The sequence below is a fragment of the Pelodiscus sinensis genome, chromosome 4 (genome assembly GCF_052426305.1).
Source record: "Pelodiscus sinensis isolate ZL-2025 chromosome 4, ASM5242630v1, whole genome shotgun sequence".
Taxonomy (NCBI): Eukaryota; Metazoa; Chordata; order Testudines; family Trionychidae; genus Pelodiscus; species Pelodiscus sinensis.
Genome location: NC_143055.1, coordinates 100,083,510 through 100,109,370, shown reverse-complemented (window position 1 = coordinate 100,109,370; position 25,861 = coordinate 100,083,510). Strand labels below are relative to the sequence as shown.

The 25,861-nt window shown below is 40.9% G+C and overlaps 1 protein-coding gene across 8 annotated transcripts in view; it reads right to left on the bottom strand.

Moving 5' to 3' along the window:
• Positions 1-1,900: 1,900 nt before the first annotated feature.
• Positions 1,901-25,861, bottom strand: part of PRDM5 (PR/SET domain 5) — a 149,667-nt gene continuing 125,706 nt past the window's right edge. For 7 of the 8 annotated variants that reach the window (XM_014574833.4, XM_089778013.1, XM_014574834.4 and 4 more), the window contains 2 exons: positions 15,180-15,284; positions 1,901-5,743 (listed from right to left, as the gene is read on the bottom strand). In XM_014574833.4, the coding sequence (XP_014430319.2) occupies positions 5,579-5,743; positions 15,180-15,284 (270 nt within the window). In that variant the 3' untranslated portion in view covers positions 1,901-5,578. The remainder of the gene's footprint in view (positions 5,744-15,179; positions 15,285-25,861) is intronic. The other variant, XM_006125581.5, reaches the window with a different exon arrangement.

Sequence of the window (25,861 nt, the reverse complement as noted above, 5' to 3'; positions counted from 1 at the left end):
CCCCAAATACTTTTCTTTTGTTGCTAATACTGGATATGCTGTAGTTTTATAGTGCACTTTACTGGGAACATTCTGGAAAAAGTCAGAACTCACTGGGTGGATTGCTTCAGTATTTTACTTCTGAATATGGCGTTCATATACCTGAATCTTAACATATTGTGCCACCACCACATGTCACCTGATTACGTAGCACTGACTATAGAGTTCAACACTCTGAACTTGCTCTTAACAGGTTAATAGTTGTGAGCAGGAGCGTGACCAAATAAAGCAAGGTGCAGTATGCATGAAGTCTTTTAAACTAGAATGTCCAGGTATGGCTGTCAACACAAGTGACAGCAGACGGTCCATGTATGACTATCTGAATGTAGACTAGGTACAACAGAGTACTACATCACCAGTTACGCTTACACAGAAGCCAGAGTGTGTAAAACACTATTTGAACCCACACTAGATTACTGAATTTGACAAAGGAAGAGTTGGGCCCTGCCCGCTGACTCTGTGCAAACACAATAGCTGTCTTTGTGCAGGATGCCACAGTGCATGCCATGTCACAGAGAGCAGCAATAAATAGTGAACTTTTCCCTCTTTTTAATATAGCATATTAACATACAAAAACATAAATCCTTGGTTAAAATGTTCTTTTAACTCTTTTGTCTTGTTAGAGAAGAATCACTTGCCTCTTCAGTTGATCAGAATGTTTCGCCTTGTTTAGAATAACTCGTTATTTTAAAAAATATCCTAGAAAAGTAAAGAGCCTCAGATCATAACACTGATTGATAAGCAAATAATGTAAAATTTCCTTCAGGCCTCAAGATAATTTACATAAACACAAATTATGACATCAGTTCTTCAAATTGTGCATGCTTAATTTGATGTACTGTGCATGTCCTAATAAATTGAATTAAGCAGAGTAGTGGCCTACATACATACAAAACAAAAATTACGTTAATTGCAAAAAGTTTTAATTTTAAAACATGGGTCAGCTATTATGTTCCCAGAATAATATAATTAATTCCTTAATCTAGGACATGTATTTAACATATTCAACTATTACTGTATATCTAAAAGTACTTATAAAATATACTAGATTTAGCCAGTATGGCTCAGGTTCTTAAACAAAAATTACTTGAGTTGGGTTTTTTTGGAAAAGAAAATGTGCATGCTTCATTTAAATCATTGCTTTGGGGTGGGGCTGGCGATGAGTGGTTGAGTTTGCAGGTTGCTTGGGGGAGAGAGGACTACCCCAGCCCCCTCTCACCACAGCAGCTTGGGGCCAGGTAAGAAGTGCCTCACCTGACCTTTGCAGCTCCAGCAGACATAGCTGGGGCAAGTGTGTATGTCTCCTGGAGCAAGTCTAGGTTCATCTGCCTCTACTCCCCCTTTCCCCCTGCCAGAGTGAGGAATGCAGCAAACTATGCACTTTCTCCTTGCTCCCTGACAAAAAGGACAAACAGCCAGCAATGTTCACGTACAAATAATGGGGGGGGGGGAGGGGACACGGGCGTTTGGGGCAGTCCTGGGGAAAATAGGCATCTCCATCCAGCCTCTTTCGCTTGCCTGGTGATTCTGTCTTTTTGCTGTATGGTTTTATGAAAAGCAATCCCATTCCAGGCACTTCCTATTTTCCTGGTAAAACCAAATCCTTACTTTGCCTTAAGTTATGATAGAGAAAGCTGTATGCCAAACTTGGTGCTCCTAGCTCTTATTGTTTAGGAGTTCTTGAACACACAGACTCTCAAATATATTGTAGATTGTGTACATGTGATGTTACTTACTCTACTATTTTCCTTTCCTTGTTTGTAGAAATGAATGACAAATTAAACATACTTAATACATTTATTCATTACATAATGGAACCATTTTGTTTATGCATATTGTTAGTATTTTATACTCATGACAGCTTTGGAGCATTCACTTCATTGGAAGGATGAGGTTAAGGGAGAGGTGACTTCACATCTTTGTTGTTACTAATGTTAGATGGGAAGAGTTTTCTGCAAGATGGGTTTCTTACGACTTTTCTACACTGACAAGTTACTGTGCTGTAACGGTCTTGCACTAGAGTGTGGAAAAACAATCCCCTGAGCACAGCTAGTTACAGAGCTATAAAGTGTCAGTGCGGACGGTGCTACGTCATTGAGACTATGTCTACATTGCATGCTTCTTGCACAAAAGCGCATCCACAGAGCAGAAGCGCATAGCAAAAACGATGCGCTTTTGCGCAAGAGAGCGTCCAGACTGCATGGATGCTCTCGAAAGAAAACTCTGATCGCTGTTTACAGAATGGCCACCAGGGCACCTGGGCTTTTTTCGATTGCCTCTTTTTGCGCAAAAGGCTCTGTTCCCCGTCCAACCACACCTTTGTGTGCAAGAGCTCTTGCGCAAAAAGGAGTTTAGAAGGAGGAATACCTACAGCAGGAAAAACCCTCGTTCTTTCATTTTACTTGCACAAAAACGCACAGGAGGTATGGACACTCCGAGTTTTTGCACAAAAACTCTATAGTGTAGACCCAGCCTGAAAGCCATGCTCCCAGAGCTGTTAACTGTTCCCCTCATGGAGGTAGTTTACACTTACAAGCATTCTCAGCACTCTACGTAGACAAAACTTTAAGAGTACGTCAGTTTACATTGGGATGGACTTTGTTCATATCTTAGCTTTCCATTTTTCCCTTTTTATATTCCCCATTACGAAGTTACACAATACAGGCACAAACGCAGATATCTACACTTGTTAGTGTATAATTTCTTCCCTCACATGATTGTCTCCTTTTAGTGATGTTTTGTTTTGGAAGAGTTGGCTGTGTCTGACCCAAGACATATGATATGAATCATGTCAATAAATTAATCCTTTTGTTTTGCTTCACTGGACTATCAAAGAGCCAAAAAAAATGTGTACATGTGTTGGGGATGGGAGGATATGTATAGAATGGGATGCTTCTAATTGATTTAAGGGCATTTTCTTTAAATTAAAAAAAAATCATATGTGGTATCAGGCAAACAATGGAAAGCTTTTCACTTTGAAAGAAGAGGGTTTTCTTTAAATAAAAGTTATGGCCAATTGAAAACAAGGTTTATAATTGTGCTCAGTACTAGATATAAACTCAGTATACAGTTCAATATTGTAAATATAGTAATATAGGTTATGTAACTCTTGGTATCAGGTTTCTAGTACTAATACCAGGAGCAAGATCATTTAAAATTTGCTTCGCAAATAGCCTTGCCAGTAAACTTCTTCATAAGAACTTTTCCCAAAAGAAGAAACAACTTATTGCATGTGAGTGAGACAAATATCTCAAATATCTTTGTGAAACTTCTATAATGTAGGTTTCTTCCTGCATATTTTGGCATTTGAGAGTTTTAATTTTGTTGTTTTGATTTTTTATATGCACACGCTTAAGTCTTTGTGATGCCAAACTAAGAAAACATTCCCAATTATTCTCCACTTTCCAAATTTACAGATGTCCCACTCGAGTTTGATTTTCAAAATATATATTTAATTGAATCTTCCTGACTTAAGACAATAAAATGCATCAACCATTGTTCAATACTGAATTATAAAAAGAAACACATACTTTGCACCTAAAATATGACATTGAGACAAACTGTTATAAAATATAGGAAAATAAGTTCGATTTTAATTAAAATTGTCATCATAGGTTAATGTCAAATATAAAATGACAACATATGCATGGTGATCATTTTTTCCTCAGTTAAACTAATGAATCCGATAGTCAGTTACGTGACACAGTAGCATAACTTGGGACTGGCCAAGCATTATAATTACATGTAAGTGTGGCATCCTATGTGTTGCCTTGTTACTGTGTCTGTTTTTAGTTTTTGGATGATGCACTGTAGTTTCTTACTGACCATATATCATTCATATAAAGCACAGGGTTCCTTGTCACATGGCTGTTCACATGGTGCCTGAACAAAAGGCCACAGATTTCAATGGACTTTAGTTCTGACCCAAAATGATGGCACTTTTAATGCAATTAACTAGCTGAAAATAAGGAAAAAGACAAGTTACACAATGACATTTTACAATGTATTTTAACCCATTGCCACAGTTGCCACATGGTGTTACATAATTGTATGCATGGAGGTGGGTTCAAAAAATAGTCTTGTAGTAAATATGGTGCCAACCAGGGAAATGTGGACAACCCCTTACACTCCTTTCCTGGGACCACACTTAGCCAGGCTGTGCTTTCTTTTGGGACTCATGAGGTGTTCTGTTCATATTTTGAAAAATTAACTATTTTACTGAGAACTGACTGTTAGCTATCCAATGGAACAGGAGCCAAAACACACGCAAAACCATTGAAATTCTGTCCCTAGTGAAGACTTCAGTGGGGCCAGGATTTTGCCTTGTTTCCTTTTGCTCGTCTGTCTGGTCGCTGTTGCAGTCCAGGAGCAAGTTTACATTTTCCATCAGCACCTGAGATAAGCTTCTAGCATGAACAGGGTATATAGTTTCAAATTATTCATGACTATTTATCCGCATAAATTAAAATGAATGAGAGCACAGAGGCAAAGCGCCCTAATGTTTAACTGTGACACCCCCTCCAGGATTGTATTGGACCTCTCAAATGCACTCTACTTCTAGAGTTATGCTTTTTACTGTCTCGCTAGGTTAAAATGGGCTCTTCATTATGCAGTAGCAAACATGGATAGCATATGAAAATTATTTTCTTTGTGAGAACTTGTGGAATACAAATCTTAATCTAACATCTGGGAGAATTTGAGTATTACTCAGTTGGCGGCTGTATTTTTTTTCCTGGTGCTCATTAACAGTTTTATGAAAACTAAAGTTGTTTAAATGGGATAATCAAGGCAGCTGCTTTGCACAGAGTAAAACTTCAGGGAACATCATTTTCCCCAGAAAATTGAATACACATTTATTTTGCCTTAAAAAGACAATTGTATTTGCCCAGGCCAGTTACTACTGAGGGCATGAATATGGTTTTTAAAACTAAATTGTTCACATCTTTTGCTCTTGGCTTGTCTCACACAATGAGAAGAACTTATGTCTAGAACTAGACTAACAATCAGCAAGCAAGATGTAATTTCTTCTAGTTAAAGTGCCCGAGAGTGCAGTTTCTGTACCATGCATCATGGCATCTCAAGATCAACTTATCTAATAATTAAAGGCACTAAAAGTGTAAAGAAACAGTTCCACTAAAATGTGGTGATAATATCTGTATAAAATGGCTTTGGGTGAGATCACTGTTTAGTCAAGATGAAATTGAATTTAAGAAGGCATCCAGTTGCTTTTATTGTGCTCCAGCAACTTTGGACAACTCAATGTATGTAAAGTCTCATGATAATACCCCCAAGATTGAAGATACCAAGGCTGGAAACATAATTGGTTAAGAGAAAGAAAAGTTTATATATTTTTTTAAATCTTCAAACTGTTTTACTTGATTTAAAAAACCCCTTTAGTTAGTAACATGGAAAAAAAGACTTTGAACATATGACAGTTATTTTGCCTGACTCTGCTCAGTACACAGGTGAGCAGTCTGGATTTTGTACATGACAAATGGAACACTCAACAGTAGACATACTCTTCTTGCATAAGCCACAGTTAGCTGTCAGTTTCTCCATGGACATTTTCCATGTGAACTTTGAGGTAGTCATTTCTTGTAAACTTCTTGTGGCAAAGCTGGCATTCAGCCATTGGACGATTGGGATTGTGCGTCAGTTTGTGTCGGATCAACATTTTCTTCAGGCTGAAGGATAAATCACAAACCTAATGCAGGAAAAACAAGACAAAATAACTACATATAAAAATCCTGAAAGTGGGCAAGACATTTTATTTATTTTAAATAAATGCAATGATAATTGAGTTCTTAGCTCATGTCTTCCGTTTTGCAAATAAAGGGAGTTGGTTTTTGAAAAGTTGAGCATTAAGTTATATGGCTCTATTTCTTGTATCTTTGTAGTTTAACAGTTGGCAACATGGGAATTAAAATAAACAAACCACATACCTGGAAGCAGCAAGGAATTTACTTTGTGCACAGTTATTGAACTCAATGCCTTCCTTGTCCTTCTAAAGAATTGCATTGAAGTGGACAGGATTGCTCTTATGGGTGAAGTACTCATGTGTACATGTTTGCAAAATTAGGCCCTAAATGTATATATGTCTTGCATATTGCAGATTCACCAAAGAAGCCCAATATAATAATTGAACAAAACGTGTTAATTGACAAATTTAGCTTTCCTGCACAGAACACTCCACTTGCAATTTCTTCCAAATGATTTATCAGCTTTCAAGGACTTCAAAAACTCTGTGTAGCTTGTACAGTGTAGCTAGTTGTCATATGAAAGAAGAACTACATTGTTCACATGGTGCTATTTCTGTTCCTCCTCCACCTGCATAGCTTCTATAGAGTGGATCTGCACCCATTCCATTTGCCTCCCATTTGTATCTACTTCCTGTATATCTGCCAATTTTCTGGCCTGGGCACTTGAGCTGCATTTGAACCTAAAAATACTCCAGTTGGGAATAATCCACAGAGACCCTAGTGCTCATTCAGTAGTCCCTTAACTGAGCTTCTGAAACCCTTTTTCATGTTGAGTAGTACTGTACTAGTAAATGTCACTGCAAGAAGTCAAGAAAGAAATACTCCTATAACCCCATAGCCAACAACTGAGAGAAACTCACTGTGTGGATGCTTGCCTAGAATCCTTTTCACAACACTTTGGAACCAAATTAGACATATAGAGGCAAGTATGAATGAAAGGCACTGCACTTTCAAGTACTTGCTATGTATATACTTTAAAGGACTTTCATTGTTGTGACAAACAAAAGAACATTTGTACAGAAAGCACATTGTTTTGTCAGCAAATTCTGTATTCTTCATGCTGTAAAGGTTGTCAGAGGTAGATTGTTCTCACTCATGAAATAAACTTCATGTGCATGAACATGGAGTAGAATCACAATACTGTTCCTCTTAACTAATATAAGCACAGCAATGTGCAGAACAAAATGAGGTTGGCCAGCAACCAAAGGCCCCTTTATATATTTCTGTTCAATAGACACTTAGCTTAAAACACACATACTAGGAATTTGGGCATGATTATCCTAGACATAGTTAATTTATTATTCCTGCTATAATTTTTATCTATTGTATTGTATAGTTTTAAGAGCAATGTCAATAGGATGCCACAGAAATAGGACTCTTAGCTCTACATACATAAAAGACCGCTGAAGTTTAATGGGAATAGAAGGATGACGGGAAATAGTAATTAATAAGGGGAAGTGAAAGAACAAAAGGGAACAGTGGCAGCTAGTTAAAGAATGGAAAGAGGGAAAAGGAAACTTAACTGGCAATAAAATATACTAACACTGAGGAAATACTATCGGCCAGTGGAGAAAAAGGAACGAATACACATACAAAGCAGACAGACAAACATAGTAAGCATTTATTTAAATTTCATGGAAAGTTGTTTAAAAAACAGCGTGCTGAAATACATACACAGAGGCTACGTCTACACTGTCCCCTTTTTCGGAAGGGGCATGCTAATTTTGAAAGTGGGAATAGGGAAATCCACGGGGGATTTAAATATCCCCCCGCGGATTTAAATAAACATGTCCGCTGCTTTTTTTCTGGCTTGGGGAAAAGCCGGAAAAAAAGCATCTAGAGTGGCCCGATCCTCCGGAATAAAGCCCTATTCCGGAGGATCTCTTATTCCTACTTCGAAGTAGGAAAAAAAGCCGCGGACATGTTTATTTAAATCCGCGGGGGATATTTAAATCCCCCGCGGATTTCCCTATTCCCACTTTCAAAATTAGCATGCCCCTTCCGAAAAAGGGGACAGTGTAGACGTAGCCAATGTGAATCCAGACCTTGATCTCAGAATAGTAGCCTGCAGTCTACAGTACATGAGCACACTAGCTGTGTCATGATACAAAAATGCTTCTCCTGCATAAGGTTTCACAGTAAGCGCTCATTATTATTAATTTGTATTGTTGTAGCATGGGGAGGGGGAGTTGGATTCACTGTATTAGGCTTTATGCCACCAGTTTGTATCTAAACCATAGCAAGAAGTTCTGTTGCCATCATTTTAAGAGAGACTGATTTTGCATATCCAGTCTCAGAAATTAATTGTTCTGTTTGAAGGATGGCTTAATTTTTGTTTTGAAAGACTGCAGGTATAGTTTTACATACTGACTTTTCTCTTGGTATTCTGGAATGCACATGTGGATTTCTTACGTGGTAACTTTTTAAAGCAAGTATGGCCTTGTAGTGACTGAAGAGTGAAATTTGTTGCACTCTTGGACTAACTGCAGTCCTGGGATCACAGACATCCACCTTCAGCACCTTATCAGTATGGGACAGTATTAGCCATGGAATTCACCACAAGAGAAGTGGAGTTGTAAAGCTGCAGTTGTAGCAACTAGTGATGGTGCGGTTTCCCTCTGACTCCAGTCTGAGCAGTTCAGGATGTTTATCTTGATAGGTTATTCTCACCTGGACTATAATTGCTTTATGCCAATTAAGGAGAAGTCCCAGGATGGTCAGAGAAAGGGGCAATAGTCTGTATCCAAAATAGCATATGTACTAGTCTTTTTTGGAAAAATAAGTTATTGCAATGAAGCATTGTTAAATATAGGAGATGGAACAGTGCTGACCTTTGAATAGCAAATGTGGTGATCAAGCAATTATCTCTTTACCCCAGGCAACCAGAGAACCTTGCATCCCCTAAAATTACAAGTCATTATAGAGGCCATTGTTCTGCTCTGATATTGTTACAGTGGCTTTTGCTGATCTCTTGTTTTCTCCTACATTCTCATACAACCCAGGAAGTAACCTTGTAGCTCTCAAGGTTTGAGAACAGTTTGTCCAGCTGTGATATGTTTTGCTGAAAACACATGCACCTACACAAATCTTTATTACAAAAATATCCATTACCATTAACATTTTAATCGTGATAGCCATAAACCCAGTCAGATATTACACACACACTATTTGAATATTTCCATGAATACAACACGGTGTGTCAAATTCACCTTTGAGTAAGTAATTTCTAATGAATCCCCATTGTCTAGCGACCACAACTTAACAATGGCAGATTGTCTGCCATAAGAGAAGGATAAACTGCTTAGAGGCACAGGTTATCCTATGTTAATTCCTCTTGAAATTCAGTGATGGCAAAATTCCATACAAAAATAAGAGAGCATTACCAAGATTAAAGCTTAGAATGAGGCCACAAAATATAGGAGTGCTAAGAATAAGCTTAACCAGTCAGAAATATTGCTTTAAACTGCAAATGAAATTCACCTAAAATGAAATGCACCATTTCCTGATTTCTGCTACAGTTACATATGGTAAAAATCTGTGGGGGGGGGGGGGGGGGAGGAGGAGGAGGAGTTGAGCGCTACAGGCTGGAGAAAGGCAAGCCAGGGCCAGAAATACTTCCCCACCCAGCAGGGGGAGGTAGCAGCTCTGCACACTGCCACCAAGCTCCCCCTACCTGCCATCTGGGGAAACAAAGTGCTGCCTGGAAGCTTTTTTCCCCCCCGCACTACTCTGATTGGCTTTAATCATGGCCAATAGGAACAGCAGGGGTTGGTGCCTAGGAGTGGCAGGGGACAGAGCCCTGTGCATCCCCAGGGAGCCGTGCCAAGTAAGTGCCTCCCTACCACCCACACTCTCTATACTCACACCCCTGTACTCCCAAACCCTCCACCCTGCTCCTGCATCTCTTCCCACATGGACTCCACACTTCCACTTCGCTCCTATACCCCCTGTTGCCCAGACACCTAACCTCCCACCTGGCCCACTCCTGGCACCCCTTCAGTGCCATACTCCCCACCCCTGCCTTACTCCTGCACATCCCTCCCACCCAGACCCTGCTCCCCCACTCTGCTCCTGCACCCTCCTTCCCAGACCCCAAACCTTAAGTTCATTTCCAGGCAGCCCTCTCCCCCATACTCAACCCCTCGTTTTGGCCCCAAGAGCCTAGGGTTTCCCACAAAATCTACTATTCCTACTCCACCCTCCTCCCCCGCCCCCTCACCAGGCTCTGGTGTGAGGGGGAAACATGGGGAGAGTACTTCTGTTTCTTAGTTGAAAGTTTTTAGTGAGGGTTTTTTCTTCTCCGTTCTGTGCAGTCCCCAACTGATTTTTTTCCTGTGGATCAGAGACCCTCGCCCCCCGACCTAAAAAAAATTCCCTGCTCCTCTAGCTCATCATCAATAGATCTTAATGTGTACAAAGGACAGACATTTCTATTATTATAGGTGGAGAAAGTGAGGAACAAGATCACACTGCAGCTCAATAGCAGACCTAGGATGTGAATCCACATCCCCTACGTCTAGGACGTGAATCCACATCTCCTACATCTAGGACCACTGCTCCTTTACATAGGAATCAGTGTTGCCTAGTGGGGTGCTGAATCAAGGCCTAGAACTCTAGAGCAATTACCCTAAGTTTTTATAGTTATATAACCTTAATAAGATGTAATATATTAAAGTTATAATACTAGATCGCATCATTGTATGGCCCCTGAAAATGAAATAGTGTGTCATTTTCAGTGGCCTTACAATGATGCGATCTAGTATTACGTGTTACAGGCTTTGCTTCAAGGCCCTAAACCATTCAACTTACTGCCTGTTCAGAAAGTAACAGAGACCACACAGTATAAAAAAAATCATTACTTGTTTATATGAGCCTTCTTGTCATGCTTTCAGTGGGAATGTAAAATGGTTAAAGAGTTTGCTTTTTAATTTCCATTTTGTAATGAACCTGTTATGTTGTATTGATTTTCAAAGATTCCTGCGATACGCTCACAGGAACCTTCATGCAATCTCATCACAATGATGAATGTTTTGATTTAGTGTGAAGGTTGCTGACATCTGACACATGAGGGTATGTTTAGGATCAACTGTAAGCACAGCGTGAAGAGATTGTACCTCACTGGAAATAAACCAGGATAGGCAATGCATGCCCGTCTAGGCCCTGGAGAAACAGCTGTTGCTTATAAAAGCAACTACAGTTCATTTGTCTTTTAGATAAAAACCTGCATATCTTCAGAGGGCAGAGACCATTTAAAACAATCTCAATTCCAGGATAGTCCATTTTTTCGCCTGTAGAAGATAGGCTAAGTTTCCCCTTGTAGTACATGGGAAGCTGATTTCCACTAATATTAATGAAATCAGTTTGGGATTCAACTTCAAGCAATTACACTTATGAAGGTGGAATAATAAAAAACCTTGGCAATATTTTAGATTAAAAAACTAAGCTGATTTCAAAATAAACATAATATACTAATCAAAAGTAGTGAATGGATTACTTTGACTCACGAAAGTGCAATATCATAATGGCTATCACATTTTCTTGGGGGAGGGGGGGAGAACCTGTCATTTATTTTATTTTTATTATGTTGTTTTAACATTGTTCCAGAAGGCATACAATGTTTACCCACAAGGAACATTTTCGAAGGTAAAGATGCATCAATTATTTCTGTTAAAGCATTTTTATGTGAAAAGGCTTCGATTGCCTTTATTTCAACAGAGGAAACCTGATCTTGTTTAACCCTTTGGCACTAGAGGCATTTCCTGGTGCTCAATGCTAAAGTCATTAGTATTAACAATGGTAAAGCGGGACACCTACAATAAAAGGGTTATTTAAAAGGCATTGAATAGTCATCATGAGTGCTCTTGATACCAGGTAAGAAAATCAGTCATTCCAGACTTCCCCTCCCCCCAATCAATATGAGCACTTATACATCTGAAATTGTAAATATCACGGTCTCCGAAAGAAACAAAAATTGGTTGTGCCTTAATAGGATTTTTTATAAGCCTGACTACTAGAACTACTGTAGCTCTATTGGACTACTCAAGGAGTTGTTAGAACTGTCCCTATATGACATCTCAGCCTTGATCCCCGCATACCCAAAACCATTTTATAAAAAGGACTCAATGAGTATAACACATATGACTCAATGTTACTCTATCCTGGATGCTTTCAATGCATAATTAACCTATGGAACTCATGGAATCAAGAGGTATTTGAGGTCAAGAGCCTGGTCATTTTTTTAAATAGCTAATGAGAATATCTATAATTATCTTAGATATGACTAAAAAAAAATACAAATAATATCAATTTGCATGTTTCAGTGCATAAGCCAACCAGTAACTTGATGGGAAGACACTTCTATGGGCAGATTATCCACTTCAGTGTTTTACCCTCCGCTGCTAGTGTGGCACTGATAAATAAATGGCAATGAAGAGTAATTTGAGTAGATGGGACAATCAATGTTTTTTTAGAATACTGAATGGAAAAAAAAGGAAATGGAGTACCACCAAAAATAAACCCATCCCTTTGGGGAAGGTCCATTTTGAATGGATTAAGTTTTAGGTTTTTAAGATAGAGAAGCCTCTGATTAATCATGCAAATATAGGGGACTGCTGAAAACTGTAAAAGCATTGACAATGACCGGAATTAAGGCAGTCCTATATAAACTGGAATAGGATTGCTCCAACAGAACACTGTATGCGCCACTAAGAGGGATTAAATATCAGTAGATGTGTGTATTATTTGAGATGTTGCCATTAATGTAGCCAGTTTGCTCCTTTTAAGCATAGAAGGCTAGAAACACAGAACTAATTGGAAAGACAAAATATTTTTGGCAATTGTAAAGAGATTTCAAAATAAATAAATTGTGGTGGCTTAGAATACATTTTTCCAATCATAACTGAACCTGGGATTGATTGTAACAGTGTCATTTGGAAAAGGATTAATCTTGCACTTGTTTGACTCTTATGTTTCTATATATTTAATTAGATCATACAAGTCACGATGTTCACTGACCAATCTGAAATCTATTATAATTTTCTCCACACTTTTGGCTTACAGAATCACAGTCTCGTCCAGGTAAAATTACACAGTCTTCAGAGCACACAAACCCCAGTAAGTCCCACATGCTGACTTTGCACTGGGCCAGCACATTGAAGGGGCAAGACTTGACCAAACCAGGGCTAAAAATGGGGGAAATCTTCATATTAGGGACCTAAGGATTGGCTATGGGTTACATGTAAATTTCACGGGTGCCACATATCTTCTCTCCATGCAAGATCTGTGCATCCTGCTGGGAGTTATTCTTATTTTAATGTTGAAGTAGCCCCTTGTATTGTCCAGTCAAGAAGTTTAGAGTGAGAAATTCCAGCTCACATTTCATGACTATCAATTTTCCAAAGTTGGGTGATTCAGCACTCTCACAAGCAAACCCCATGCACAGGGACTCTATACCATTTATTATATACCTAGACTTTAGCAAGGCATTTGGTACGGTCTTGTATGATATTCTTATCAATAAAATAGGCAAATACAACTTAGATGGGGCTACTATTAGGTGGGTGCATAACTAGCTTGATAACTATTCTGAGAGTAGTTATTATTAACGGTTCACAATCACGCTGGAAGGGCATAACAAGTGGGGTTTCACGGGGGTCTGTTTTGGGATATTCTGTTCAATATCTTCATCAACAATTTACATATTGGCATAGAGAGTACACTTATTATGTTTGCAGATGATATGAAGCTGGTAGGGATTGCAAGTGCTTTGGAGCACAGAGTCATAATTCAAAATGATCTGAAGTAAACAGGATGAAGTTTAATAAGAACAAATGCAAAGTACTCCACTTAGGAAGAAACAACCAGTTTCACACATACAGAACGGGAAGCCACTGTCTAGGAAGGAGCACTGCGGAAAAGAATCTAGGGGTCACAGTGGACCACAGCTAAATAGGAGTCAACAGTGTGACACTGGTGCAAAAAAAACACCACACACACACACACACACACACACAGACATGATTCTGGGATGCATTAACAGGAGTGTTGTGAGCAAGACAAGAGAAGTCATTTTTCCACCCTACTCTCTCCACTGATTAGGCCTCAATTGGAGTATTGTGTCCAGTTCTGGGCACCACATTTCAAGAAAGATGTGGAGAAACTGGAGAAGATCCAGAGAAGAGCAACAAGAATGATTAAAGGTCTAGAGAATGAGCTATGAAGAAAGACTGAATGAATTGGGCTTGTTTAGTTTGGAAAGGAGAAGACTGAGGGGGGACATGATAGCAGTTTGCAAGTATCTAAAAGGGTGTCACAAGGAGGAGGGAGAAAATTTGTTCTCCTTAGCCTCTGAGTATAGGACAAGAAGCAATGGGCTTAAACTGCAGTAAGGGAGGTTTAGGTTGGACATTAGGAAAAACTTACTAACTGTCAGGGTGGTCAAACACTGGAATAAGTTGCCTACAGAAGTTGTAGAATCTCCATCTCTGGAGATATTTAAGAGCAGGTTCGATAGACATCTATCAGGAATGATCTAGATGGTACTGGGTCCTGCCGTGAGGGCAGGGGACTGGAGTCGATGACCTCTCAAGGTCTCTTGCAGTTCTAGTGTTCTATGATTGTGTGATGTTACAGAACACAAAGAGCATGTTGTTGACATATTATAAAAAAAAAAAAAAGTAACTTCATCTGAGCTATTATCCAAGACACATAACTTTTAGAAATCATTTATCATTTCTCCATGTAACAAACTGACCATATGCCAAAGTTCAATCAGTTGCAATTCAGGTTTATATTAGCAGAAACTGGAAATCTGCACTCTGCTTATTCAGCAACATTACAACCATTACATGTAAAATATATATAACACATGTAATGGTTATAATGTGTGTGTGTGTATGTATATAGGTGTAAGTGTATGTGTATGTGTATGTGTGTACGTGTACGTATATAGGTGTACGTGTGTGTGTGTGTGTGTGTGTGTATTATAGACATTCAGATTCCACTATAATATTGTAAATGATATTCCCATCCAGGCTAATCTCCGGGTATTAACTTGTCAAAGACTTATAAATGAACAAAAGGTGTGACTCAAATGGTAATGAATTTATACTGCACAAAATCCAAATTTCATTAAGAACGGTGCAAACAACTCTTAAGGGATATGAGCCATAAAATAAACATGTTCAGGGATGCTCTTGGCAACACGAGAGGCTATATAAAACTTGAGTGATATCTCATTACTTAAGCAACCGAAGACCATAAAACAGTTTTAGTTTATGCTATTGCATGTAACTGCAAAGTGAATATACATATAGGCTAGTACTCCTATGGAAAATAAAGTCTGACTCCAGAACTGAATTCAAGAAAGAAAGCTCAACTCACATCACACTGGAACGGTTTCTCTCCAGTATGGGTCCTCATATGCTCATCTAGGCCTCGTTTCTGACTGAAGGCCTTGTTGCACTCGGAGCACTGGTATGGCTTTTCCTGTATGGAATGACAACAGTGAGTGAAAGTGAGTCAACACAGAGCACAAGTCATTAAGGGAGTGGAATTCTCTGCTGGATGGTGCAAGTTTTATATTCTCTCTAAGGGATCGCAGTCAGTGAAAAACAACAGAAAATGAGTTTCAAATGATTAAGTGAAAGCTGGGAAAGCTGTGGCCTGACAGTTTCCACTTCCACACCCATTATGAATTAATTATCCTTTTCAGTCTTTCAAATGCAGCAGTTTTGGGGGTCTGTTTTTCCATAATGTTAAAGGCACAAAAACTTAAAATCCCAATGTACTTTCCTTATTCCTTTATAAAAAGTTAAAGCATAAAGACAAGTGAGATCTATTTGACCCTCAGGATTTCTATCCAGTTTCTTCTGGGGAGTAGGAAGTAGGGAGGAAAAATCTCTTAAAATTTTGGTGACAGAAGGCTAACTCACAGAACCACCAAGCCCTCTGTATCTTCACTGGCACTAATGGTTAGTGGCTATTGTAGACCATGATTATTTATTCCAGTTAGATTTTTCTTGAACCGGTTACAAATTATTTAAGGGGTATCCACCAAGAACTGCTTATATAGTGATTTTCCTCTTCAAGGCTCCCTACAACTTTTCCAAATCTGATTGAATCAAAGACCTTATATGGGAAGTAGGGTTGCCAGATGGTTGAAACAAAAATACCCCCCCCCCCCAAAAAAGGGAAAAAATTCTGTCGAGAGGGAAAAAAGGGGGGGGGGGACCAAAGTTGTTGAGGGGGAAAAAAAAGCCATTTTGTGCCAGCGGCCTTGGGGTATCAGGTAAGCATGGGGTTGGGGAGATGGGGGTGTTGGGAGCCAGGAGGGAAGGCTGGGCGCTGAGTGTTTGTAGGGCTGCCAGGTGCCCAGCATTTTTGCCTCCTGGCTGGGGAAAAATTCAGAAAATACCGGACATTTTAGGTGTCCGGTATTCTCTGAATTTTTTTTTACTGGACAGGAGCTAAAAATACTGGACTGTCTGGGTAAATACCGGACCCCGGCAACCCTAATGGGAAGATGCAAGGTCTCTCATTTATAGTACTGTAGTCCAAAGGCGCAACAGAAACAATAACTGACTGAACAAATAAAAGTGACACTGCTCTTGCTGTCAATGATCCTTTTTAATGCTTTAAATACACTGAGGATCTTTCAAAGTCTACTTACTGCTAATCTTTCACTTTCATGCAAAACTTTTGTGTGGCCCAAAAGGTCATATTGTTTTTGTTTCAAAATCTGTAGATTTATTTTAGAAAAAAATTATCAGATTTTGTTTTCTGAATTAAAACAATAATAAAGTAAATTAGGAAGTGACTACAAATTCTATGTAACTTAGTAATACAAAGACACTGTTGTGACTTCATAGCTGAAGTTACAGGATATACAAAGTGTCATTTAAGGAGTGAGAAAAGTCACTTGAACACTATTCCAGTGTTTGGTCTCTGACAAACTCAGCTTTGGACTGGGGACTCTTTCTTGGCCTCATTCATCATGCTGTTACTTCAGTAGTACAGTTTCACAGAAATCAGTGGCCGAAAACTGCTGCAATACAGTAGAGAAATGAGACCTTTTGTATTAAGACACTGGAAGTAAAGTTTTGGTCCCACTGAAATCAATGGGATTTGTGCTATCAACTTCTAGAGGGCTAAGATTTCACCCTATCTGGTTTAGTGAGTTATATTTAGAAAGTTACTAAGGTATTTTGTAAGACTAACCAGTTTAACTTTTGTTTGTACTTAAACAGCTATGTTGTGATGGCCCATCTACACTACAACTGAAACAGTCAGGAGTTTTGGCTACAACATAGTTACACAAGCATACAGGGTGTCTGCTCTGCCTACAGTCCCTCTGTGCAGCTGCTGGTTTTGGGTTCAAAGGACGTGGAGGGCCTTGTGCTGGCCCACAACATCAAGCACAGTATTGGTCCTTAAAGAACACTGAAGAAACATGTTAAAGACCTGTCATTTTAAATGTTTAAATGAGAGAGTGTCGAGTAGTTCTGACATGCACCTGTTCTGAAATGTTTTCTTCGTCTCCTGAGAATCATTTGTGGTTAAAATACATTGTCTTAGAAGAATAACAAGAGTTTAGTGACAATTTGAAAACTATATAATGAATCTTTGCACCTTTTTAGAAAGGATTCTAAGCATCATAGTGTATTATTGGTAATTAATTAAAAAAATAAGAGATAATTAAAATACATTAAATGGATATACTTTCTCCCTGAAATAAAATGGAAAATTCCCCATATTGTTTCAGTCCTTCAATTGGTTTTGCAGTGTTACTGGAGCTTACAGTCTTTGTGCACATGTGCACAAACACACACATCTGCTCTCCCCTACAAAAAAACAATACACAGCCCTAAATAGACATCTTCCCTCACATAAGAACAGAGATAAATGTGTATTTATATAGCACATGGCATTTATTTAGGAACTTACACTGAATTTTAAAACTAAGTACAACTATTAAAAAATAAGTGGAGTCCAGGAGAATAAATCAGCCTACTTAGCAGTCTGTTTGTATGCCCAGAGGGAGTTTGAAACTACTAATGCTATAAGTAACATAAGTGCCTGTGCAGTTCATAGAGATGTAAATAATGTTTCTGTCCAAATTATTTTCCAGGGTGGAGAATGTAATTCTTTACTGGCAGCTGAGGAGGAGAAAGTTTTGTAGTTCACTTTAACAAATCATATAGCATTAGTCCATTTTGGGAGATGCACTCAAATTCAGGGAGGTGAGGGGAAGAATCAATCCTCCAAGCTTATGTGATGGAATCACCGGGATACTGAGGCCTCTCCAGCTGTTGAATCCCTTGCCTGTAGTATGCAGGGAGTAGTGGCCGATTCGTATAGTGTACTGCTGCCAGGTTTGGAGCAGTCTGGCCCCAACCAGCAAAGCACCACAGCACAGGCTTCAATCTGGGAACAAGTTTTGCACTTACTAAGAACGCTTTCTCCAAGATTTCACTTTCAATGCACATAAATTGAAAGAGAAAACAAAACACACAATGTTATATACAGCACAAATGCCTGCTAGTACCTGAGTCTGCAAACAGTGACTAGTGTCTCACGGCTAAGTGCGCTGGAGGGTACTGCTTTCACACATATGTTTCTATGCTTTGTGGGTTTTTTAATCATTCTCTTACTTTTGTGGCTTGCCTGATTTTTCAACATACAAGAAAACAACTCCTGTCACAAACAATGGCCTTTTAAAAAAAATGTGCATCCAGTCCTGAAGCTTTTACGTCAATGGGAATTTTGCCGGACTGGGTAGAGACTTCACAGGCTAGGCCCTGTAATTTTGGGGGAAGCTTATGGATAAACCATATGAAAAGCAGGTTTCCATAACACACCCTTAATTGGTTTTGCATTGTGGTTAATGGAATCCACATTTTCTATAAACTCTCCGAATATTAATTCTGTGCTCCATGTAGGATACACCATAGAAAGCTTAAAATAAAACAGTACAGGTTGCATCTCCCTAAACTGGGACGCTCTGGTCCAGCAACATCTGTGGACAAGAGAGCCCTGGGCAGGTGGGCCAGCAGCTAGGAATCTGTTGGTAGTGGGGCTGCCTGGAAGCAGAGCCAGGGCTGCAGCCCCCTAACAGCAGGGCTGTGACTGTGGCAGCCCTATCAGGGCCACCTGCTTTCAGCCAGGGCTACAGCAACCCAGCTAGCAATGGGGCTGGGGGTAGGGGTGGCCCAGCAGTGAAGCCACCGCCTTAGCAATCCAGCTGGGGCTGGGCTGCCCAACAGCAGCAGGTGCGGGTGGCAGGGAAGGGTGGTGGCCTGGTGGCAGAGGACCTCCTCTGGTCTGGCAAATTCCCTCATCCGTGACCAGTCAGGTCCTGAGGATGCCAGACCAGGTAGGTCCAACCTATACACAGTCTATACACCTGCATGGCTTATAAATTCTCCATGGCAATCACTGATCTGTCAAAACATATCTTAGTGCAAATTCTACCTCCTTTACTTGTCGCCTCTCTGCAGGTGCAGGGAATTCTACATCACTCCCAGTCAGTAGAGTACTGACACCATCACAGCGTCTCTTGCCCATTTTACAGAGACTCAAGGGTAATAGGAATGGCTGAGCTCTTTGGGGGAGACAAGGGCAGGAAGTAAGGACTCCACACCCAGGGGACACAGCAATGGGCTAAACCCACAACCATAAGACATTTCAATTTACTCTCTTAAAATTATATTAATTAACTTTTGCTGTTATTCACATTGCCCCTTGAGGAGAAAGACCTGACTGCAGAGAAGACACCTTGCACTCTTTTAGGCATATACATTTCAATTCACAGGAAAGATGGTAGAGACACCACAGTTCTAATCTTCTTCCTTAGATCAATTTTAAATCAGTATAAATCCACTGATGCCAGTACACTTATTCCTGATTTACACCAGCCCCTGTATGTCTCTCCCTGCATTCAGTTCCCTATCTATCAGCCACATACAGCTCTATTATAGTGACATCAGTGGAGTTACATGTGTAAATCAGAACAGAATTGTAGCCTTTCAACTTTCTGCAAAGGCACAACTTCTCTGTCTTGGAAGAAGCCCTCACATTATAAAGTTTTTTTTCCCCAAACAAAACCAATCACCCTGTGGGAAAAAAACAAAAACCTAACCAAGTTTCTATTACAAGAAAATAGCACTTGAAGAGGACATTTATAATGTGGAAAAAGATGATGGCAAACTCCCCTCTAGATAATCTGCAGGAAAAAATTAAGACTGAAAACTAGCTACAAAGTGGAAAGAAAATAAGTGTCTTTGGAAAGAGCAATGGAGAGACTGAAGAAATTAAAAAAATGCTAAGATTTAAAGCATGAAGCAAAGGAAAATATTGCTAACTGTTAAACAAATAAACTTAAACAAAACCTGGTCTGTCAGCACTTTGTAGGCTAACAAAACATGTAGGTGGTATCATGAGCTTTTGTGGGCACAGCCCACTTGTTAACAAACAGAATTCTGACTTCACTTGAATCTAGTTGCTAGCACTAGAAATCCCGGTTGATAGAAATGCAGCATGAGCCCAGGCACAGCAATGATGGCAGCAAAGGAAAAGGATTGAGTGTATTTTTTGTATTGATTAGACAAATAAGAGATGAGACAGTCCCGATGTAATTTACCTCAAAGTGATTAGCATTACATGTTTAAAGTGTATCGGCCGTATATAGAAATATCGATGGTAAAAGAAACAGGAATTAAAACAAGGGTCTCACACTCACGGCCCACAGGACCATCTACAGACGGATTATTTTCACAGTCCAGCCTGAAAGTCCTGATGGGGAAGAGGGCTGTCTATCTTACCCCCAAATCCTGCCACTGGCCCACCCTCTCCATCAATTGCAACCCCCCCCCTTCCGCCGAGGGATGCAGCCACAGGAATGTGGCGGCAGGAACTGCGAGGAAGTGGAGTACGCTTGGTGTGTGCACTCGCTATGCTTCCTCACTGTTCCTGCTATTATGGAGAGTGTGTGTGTGGGGTGGGGGAGAAGTGGGAGGGTTGACAGTTGCTGCTGCCCTGCCCAAGGCCACATCCCTCGGGGAACAGGATGCAATGGAGGCAGGGGGGCGGGATGGTGATAGGAAGGGTATAAAGTTGTCAAGCGCAGAGGCAAAAAGTGATGTGCTTAAGTAAAGAGTTTAATTCTTGGTCCCATTACATGTAAGACCAGGGGTGGGCAAAAGGGCCTCTGTAGGCTGGATCCGGCCTGCAGAGGCCCTGCTACTCCCCCCAGCCAATTAGGGCTTGCGGGGGAGTGCCCAAAGCCACCTCTGCTCTGCCCTTGCCCTGCGCGCGGCTCAAAGCGCCGCATATTGCTCACAAGGCAGGGGTAGAGCAGAGGAGGCTTCACACAGCTCTCCCACCTGCAGGCCTTAATTGGCCTGGGGGCGTGGGAGCACGCGAAGCCTCCTCCCACCCTGCCAGGAGCACGTGGCACTTTGAAGTGCCACACGGTGCTCACAGGCTGGGAGGCGGGGGGAGTGGAGGAGGCTTTGCACGCTCGCCCACCCCCAGGCCAATCAGCACCTGGGGGCAGAGGAGCTGTGTGAAGCTTCCTTCTCCCTGCCTGGGTCCTGCGAGGAGCCCACGGAATTTCAAAGTGTGACGTGCTCCTTACAGGGCAGGAGGAGGCTACCCATGCTCCCCTGCCCCCAGACCCAGATTGGCTCAGGGGTGAGGGAAGTGTGCAAATCATGGTCGGGGGGTGGGGTAGTCCTGCCCCTTCCCATTTAGGCCTCACCCATTCCGGGGTGATCCAGAGCTACTTCAAAAAATTTTGAAGCGGCCCCTAGGCAAAAATTATTGCCCACCCCATGTAAGACTGTCAGCTGTGGCTGATTAGAGAGATAAGGTAGTTGTGGTAATATCTTTTAATGGACCAACTTCTGTGGGTAAGAGAGAAGCTTACACAGAGCTCTTCTTTGTGTCTGGGAAACTAACTCAAAGTCTCACTTTGATCAGAAAAGAATGCTTAGGATAAGTATTTAACAGTCTTCAAGAGACCAGGATGAAGTGGCTCATGAGTATCCCCTCCAGTTATGAGGAGGAGAAGCAAGGAGAAGTGGTACAGCAACTGGGAGGGTACCTAGTGGGTAATGGTTTGTAGTCATAAATCCAGTGTGTCTACTGCATTCATGAGTTTTAGTGTCTAGCAATCTCATGAATTTAGGCTCCCAGCTTTGTCTTTTGAGTGCACTATGAAGTTTTGAAGGTGAGGGCTGAAAGGACTGTGTGAAAAGTTTTCACTCACACAAGATATTGTGGTTTTGTTTTCTTATTTTCCAGTGTAAATTTGTTTGAGAGTGTAGCAATGGTTTGGTTTCACTCACTATTGGGGCAGTCAGTGCACCATTCATAGGATCCATAGATCCTGAAAGGTGTATTATGGGTACTGATCATTATAGCAGTGGAGATTGGTCTGCATGTTTTGCAACTGTTCTGGCAGCATCTGATCTGCTTTGAGTTGGTGTGTCCTGATTAGCGGGACTCGACAAATCCGTTTGTCTACTTGCCTGGGGCAAGTAGATTTCAGCTGGTCGTCCCGTTCACCAGCAGTGCACGCATGCGCCGTGCAGGTCTGGTGCATGCACAGTGTGGGGCTGGCGAGTGGATTTCTCCGCGATTTGTCGAGCTCTGCTGATTAGGTATGTTAGATGATATGTAACTGAACAGTTGTGTAACCACACCAAATATTATCGATTACACAATTATCAAATAGTTCCTGGGGTGGGGCAGCATCCAATGTGCTCCCAGCCCCACTCCTGGGGAGCCCCCTGCTGCTCCCTCTGTATCAGAGGCAACAGCATAGGGTGGCAGCAGTCCCTGTCCACAGCGGGCCCAAGTTCCCTGTGGACAGAGGCTGTGCCGGATCCCACAAAGCAGCCCCTGTCCATGGTGAACCTGAGCCCACTACATAGAGAGACTGTTCCACGGCAGCCACACCTGCCTCCCGCCCCCATTCTACTGCTTCGAATAGAAACAGCAGCACAGGGCAGGGGGAGTGGCTCCATGGAGCCAGTGCAAGTAGGGAACTGGCTTTTAAGCTGGTTGCCACCCAGCCCCGGCTCCTGCCTGCTCCCCCTCCCCGGCTTCTCTGGGAGGCAGCAAGGGGGAGGCAGGCAGCTCTGTGGAGCCAGCTCCCATGTGTATCAGCTCCCACCTGTCTCCCCTCAGCTTCTGCCCTGCTGCCTCTCTATCAGAGGCAGCAGTGCAGGGTTGAGGGTAGGCAGGTGGCTCTGCAGATCCAGTGTTCATGGGGAGCCAGTTTAAAAATCCGCTCCCAACTCCCCCTCCTTTGCTGCCTCTGATACAGAGGGAAATGCATGTAATCAACAGGATTAACCAATAAACCCAGGATTATATGTTAAGTCAGGTCGTCAATGACCTGTTGACATCCCTAGTCCTGATCCGTGGGGAGCTTGCTTCTGATGATGAGCTTGGGAAGGTGGGGGTTATTTCAAGACAAGAAAAGGGGGTTCAGGAAAGTTTTTTTTAGGATGTGGTCCCCTTGGCTGTGTCTACACTGGCATGAATTTCCGGAAATGCTTAAAACGGAATACTATTCCGTTTTCAGTTTTTCCGGAAAAGGAGCGTCTACATTGGCAGGCTGCTTTTCCTGAAAAGCCCTTTTTCCAGAAAAGCGTCTGTGGCCAATGTAGATGCGCTTTTCCGGAAAAGAGCCCCGATCGCCATTTTCGCGATCGGGGCTTTTTTCCGGAAAAGACTACTGGGCTGTCTACACTGGCCCTTTTCTGGAACAGTGTTCCGGAATAAGGACTTATGCCCGAGCGGGAGCAGAATAGTTTTTCCGGAATAGCGGCTGATTTTGTACAGTAGAGCATCGTTGCTTTTCCGGAAATTCAAAGGCCAGTGTAGACAGCTTGCAGCTTATTCCGGAAAAGCAGCTGATTTTCCAGAATAAGTGGCCCAGTGTAGACAGAGCCCCAATGTATGGGTTGTGATGGTTTGATGATCTGTGGCTGGTGTAAACCTGAGCCTCTATTATCTCTAACATCCTGTGCTAATGTGGGTTCACAGTGGGGTTTTTTTTGCAAAAAAGCAGATTTACTCACACTGTAAGGAACACGTTTAGAGAAAAACTATGAGCTTGGACTTTACAAAAGTGACTACAGTGAGCCCTCGCTACTTCGCGGTTCGACCATCGCGGATTCACGACTTTGCGGACTTTTTTCATTACATTATGTATATACGTGAATCCGCGATAGTCGAACCGCGAAGTAGGGAGGGCTCGCTGTATACATGTTAAATATACATGTCCCTACTTCGCGGATTTTCAACTATCGCGGTCGGGTTTGGAACCTATCTACCGCGATAAACGAGGGTTCACTGTATATTATTTTTAATCAATTTTGTGACAGAGCAGCCTTTAGGTAGTAAGTTCTGATTTTTTAAAGGCTTAATTATTAAATGAAGGTGTTTTCTTTTTCCTCATTGGGAAAACATCCTGAGCTGTTTGCATGAGATACTATCTGCATTCAAAGATGTGCTTAATAATTTGTAATCCATCATAACAGCACAGCTTTACAGTTAAGCAGACCACCAATGAATAAGCAATGAAGCTCTGCAGAGTATGAGAATCCCTCTGCTTGGCACAGAAACCCCTGCAGACATTACCAGATGATGCAGAATTGCACCATGCCTAGTGAATAGTTCTTTAAAAGACAAGCTTGCTAATTTAGCAGCTATGGTAACAGATCTTTTCACCTCTGGAGTCCAGTGACAGGGTGTTTTTACTTGTTAAAAAGGAGGAATTAAAATAATTTTACTACCAAGTAGTAAGACGCAACATGTTTAAAGGTCCAACTTTCCTTTTTAAATGAAAAGGCCCAGGAGTTGCGGGAGAGAGGAGGAAAGGCAGAATTGTGTCTGGTGCAACAAAAGCTACTGATTTTTATATAGTTAATTTCAGTCTTAAAGAAAGCATTACATTGATTAAATGTCCCAAAAACACTGGCAATACATTGTTAAGCCCCCTCCACCAGCATAAGATCCCCTATTGAGAAGAGAGGATAAGTCGCCTAGATCACAGATGGTATGAGTTAATGAGGTCAAGTTTTCTAGTAACATGAAAAATCTGAAAGAACTAATAACCTGCCTTTTCAACAATTAGAGGTTACCTAGAAATCAGAGCAAATGTCTCCTTCACAGACGAGATCTACATAAAGTGGATGATACATCTACAGTTATCAGTGTGATAGAAATCCTATTTCCTGAATACACTTCAGTCTAACATTTCCTAATCTAACACTGGAAATGGCCAGAGAGAAACATTAAGGTTTTGTGAGACTGTAAGATGCACAGATAAGAGAACATTAGATTTCAAGTAGCATGTCTTCTATTACTAAATTAATTATAATATACTATTCTCTTCTATTAGAATTTAGAGCACAAATCTATCTTTAAATTTACTTGTACTGCACTGTGCATGTAACAGAGCTGACTGAATTTTTTCCATTGAGAAAATCTATGGAATATGACTTTTCTAACAAATCAGACCTTTTTACAAAACATTTCAACTTTTATTCAATTTTTTGTCACAACTCATAACCAAATACATGTTTGGGTTTTCAGTAACTGAAATGTGATTTTTTTTCCCGTTTTCAAAGAAACCCTGACAAATCTCAAAGAATGTTTGCTATAAATTAAAAGTTCTGATGTTGAAATTTCTCTCACCAAACAAACAATCCAGACCGGCTCTAGTATATCACCACATCATTTCTTGTATTTCAAAAATCTCTGCCTGTTTATGACAATCCACTGCAAAGCAGCTCTGTATAACTCTGAAATAATTTCTCTCCTTGGAATTCAGTGAAAAGAGGCTTTATTGAACCAATCAGAACAAAATGTGAACAGATGTTGATCTAGCCTTAAAAGGAGAGCAACTCTTACATGAAAAATATATTTTCCCTCTACTTGGGAAAAAAAAATCATCAACCAACTCTGGAAACTAAAGGATGTGAAAATGTAGGCCCTCTGGGATTCATACCTTCTATCTCCTGTATGCAAACAAAGAGATTTTACATACC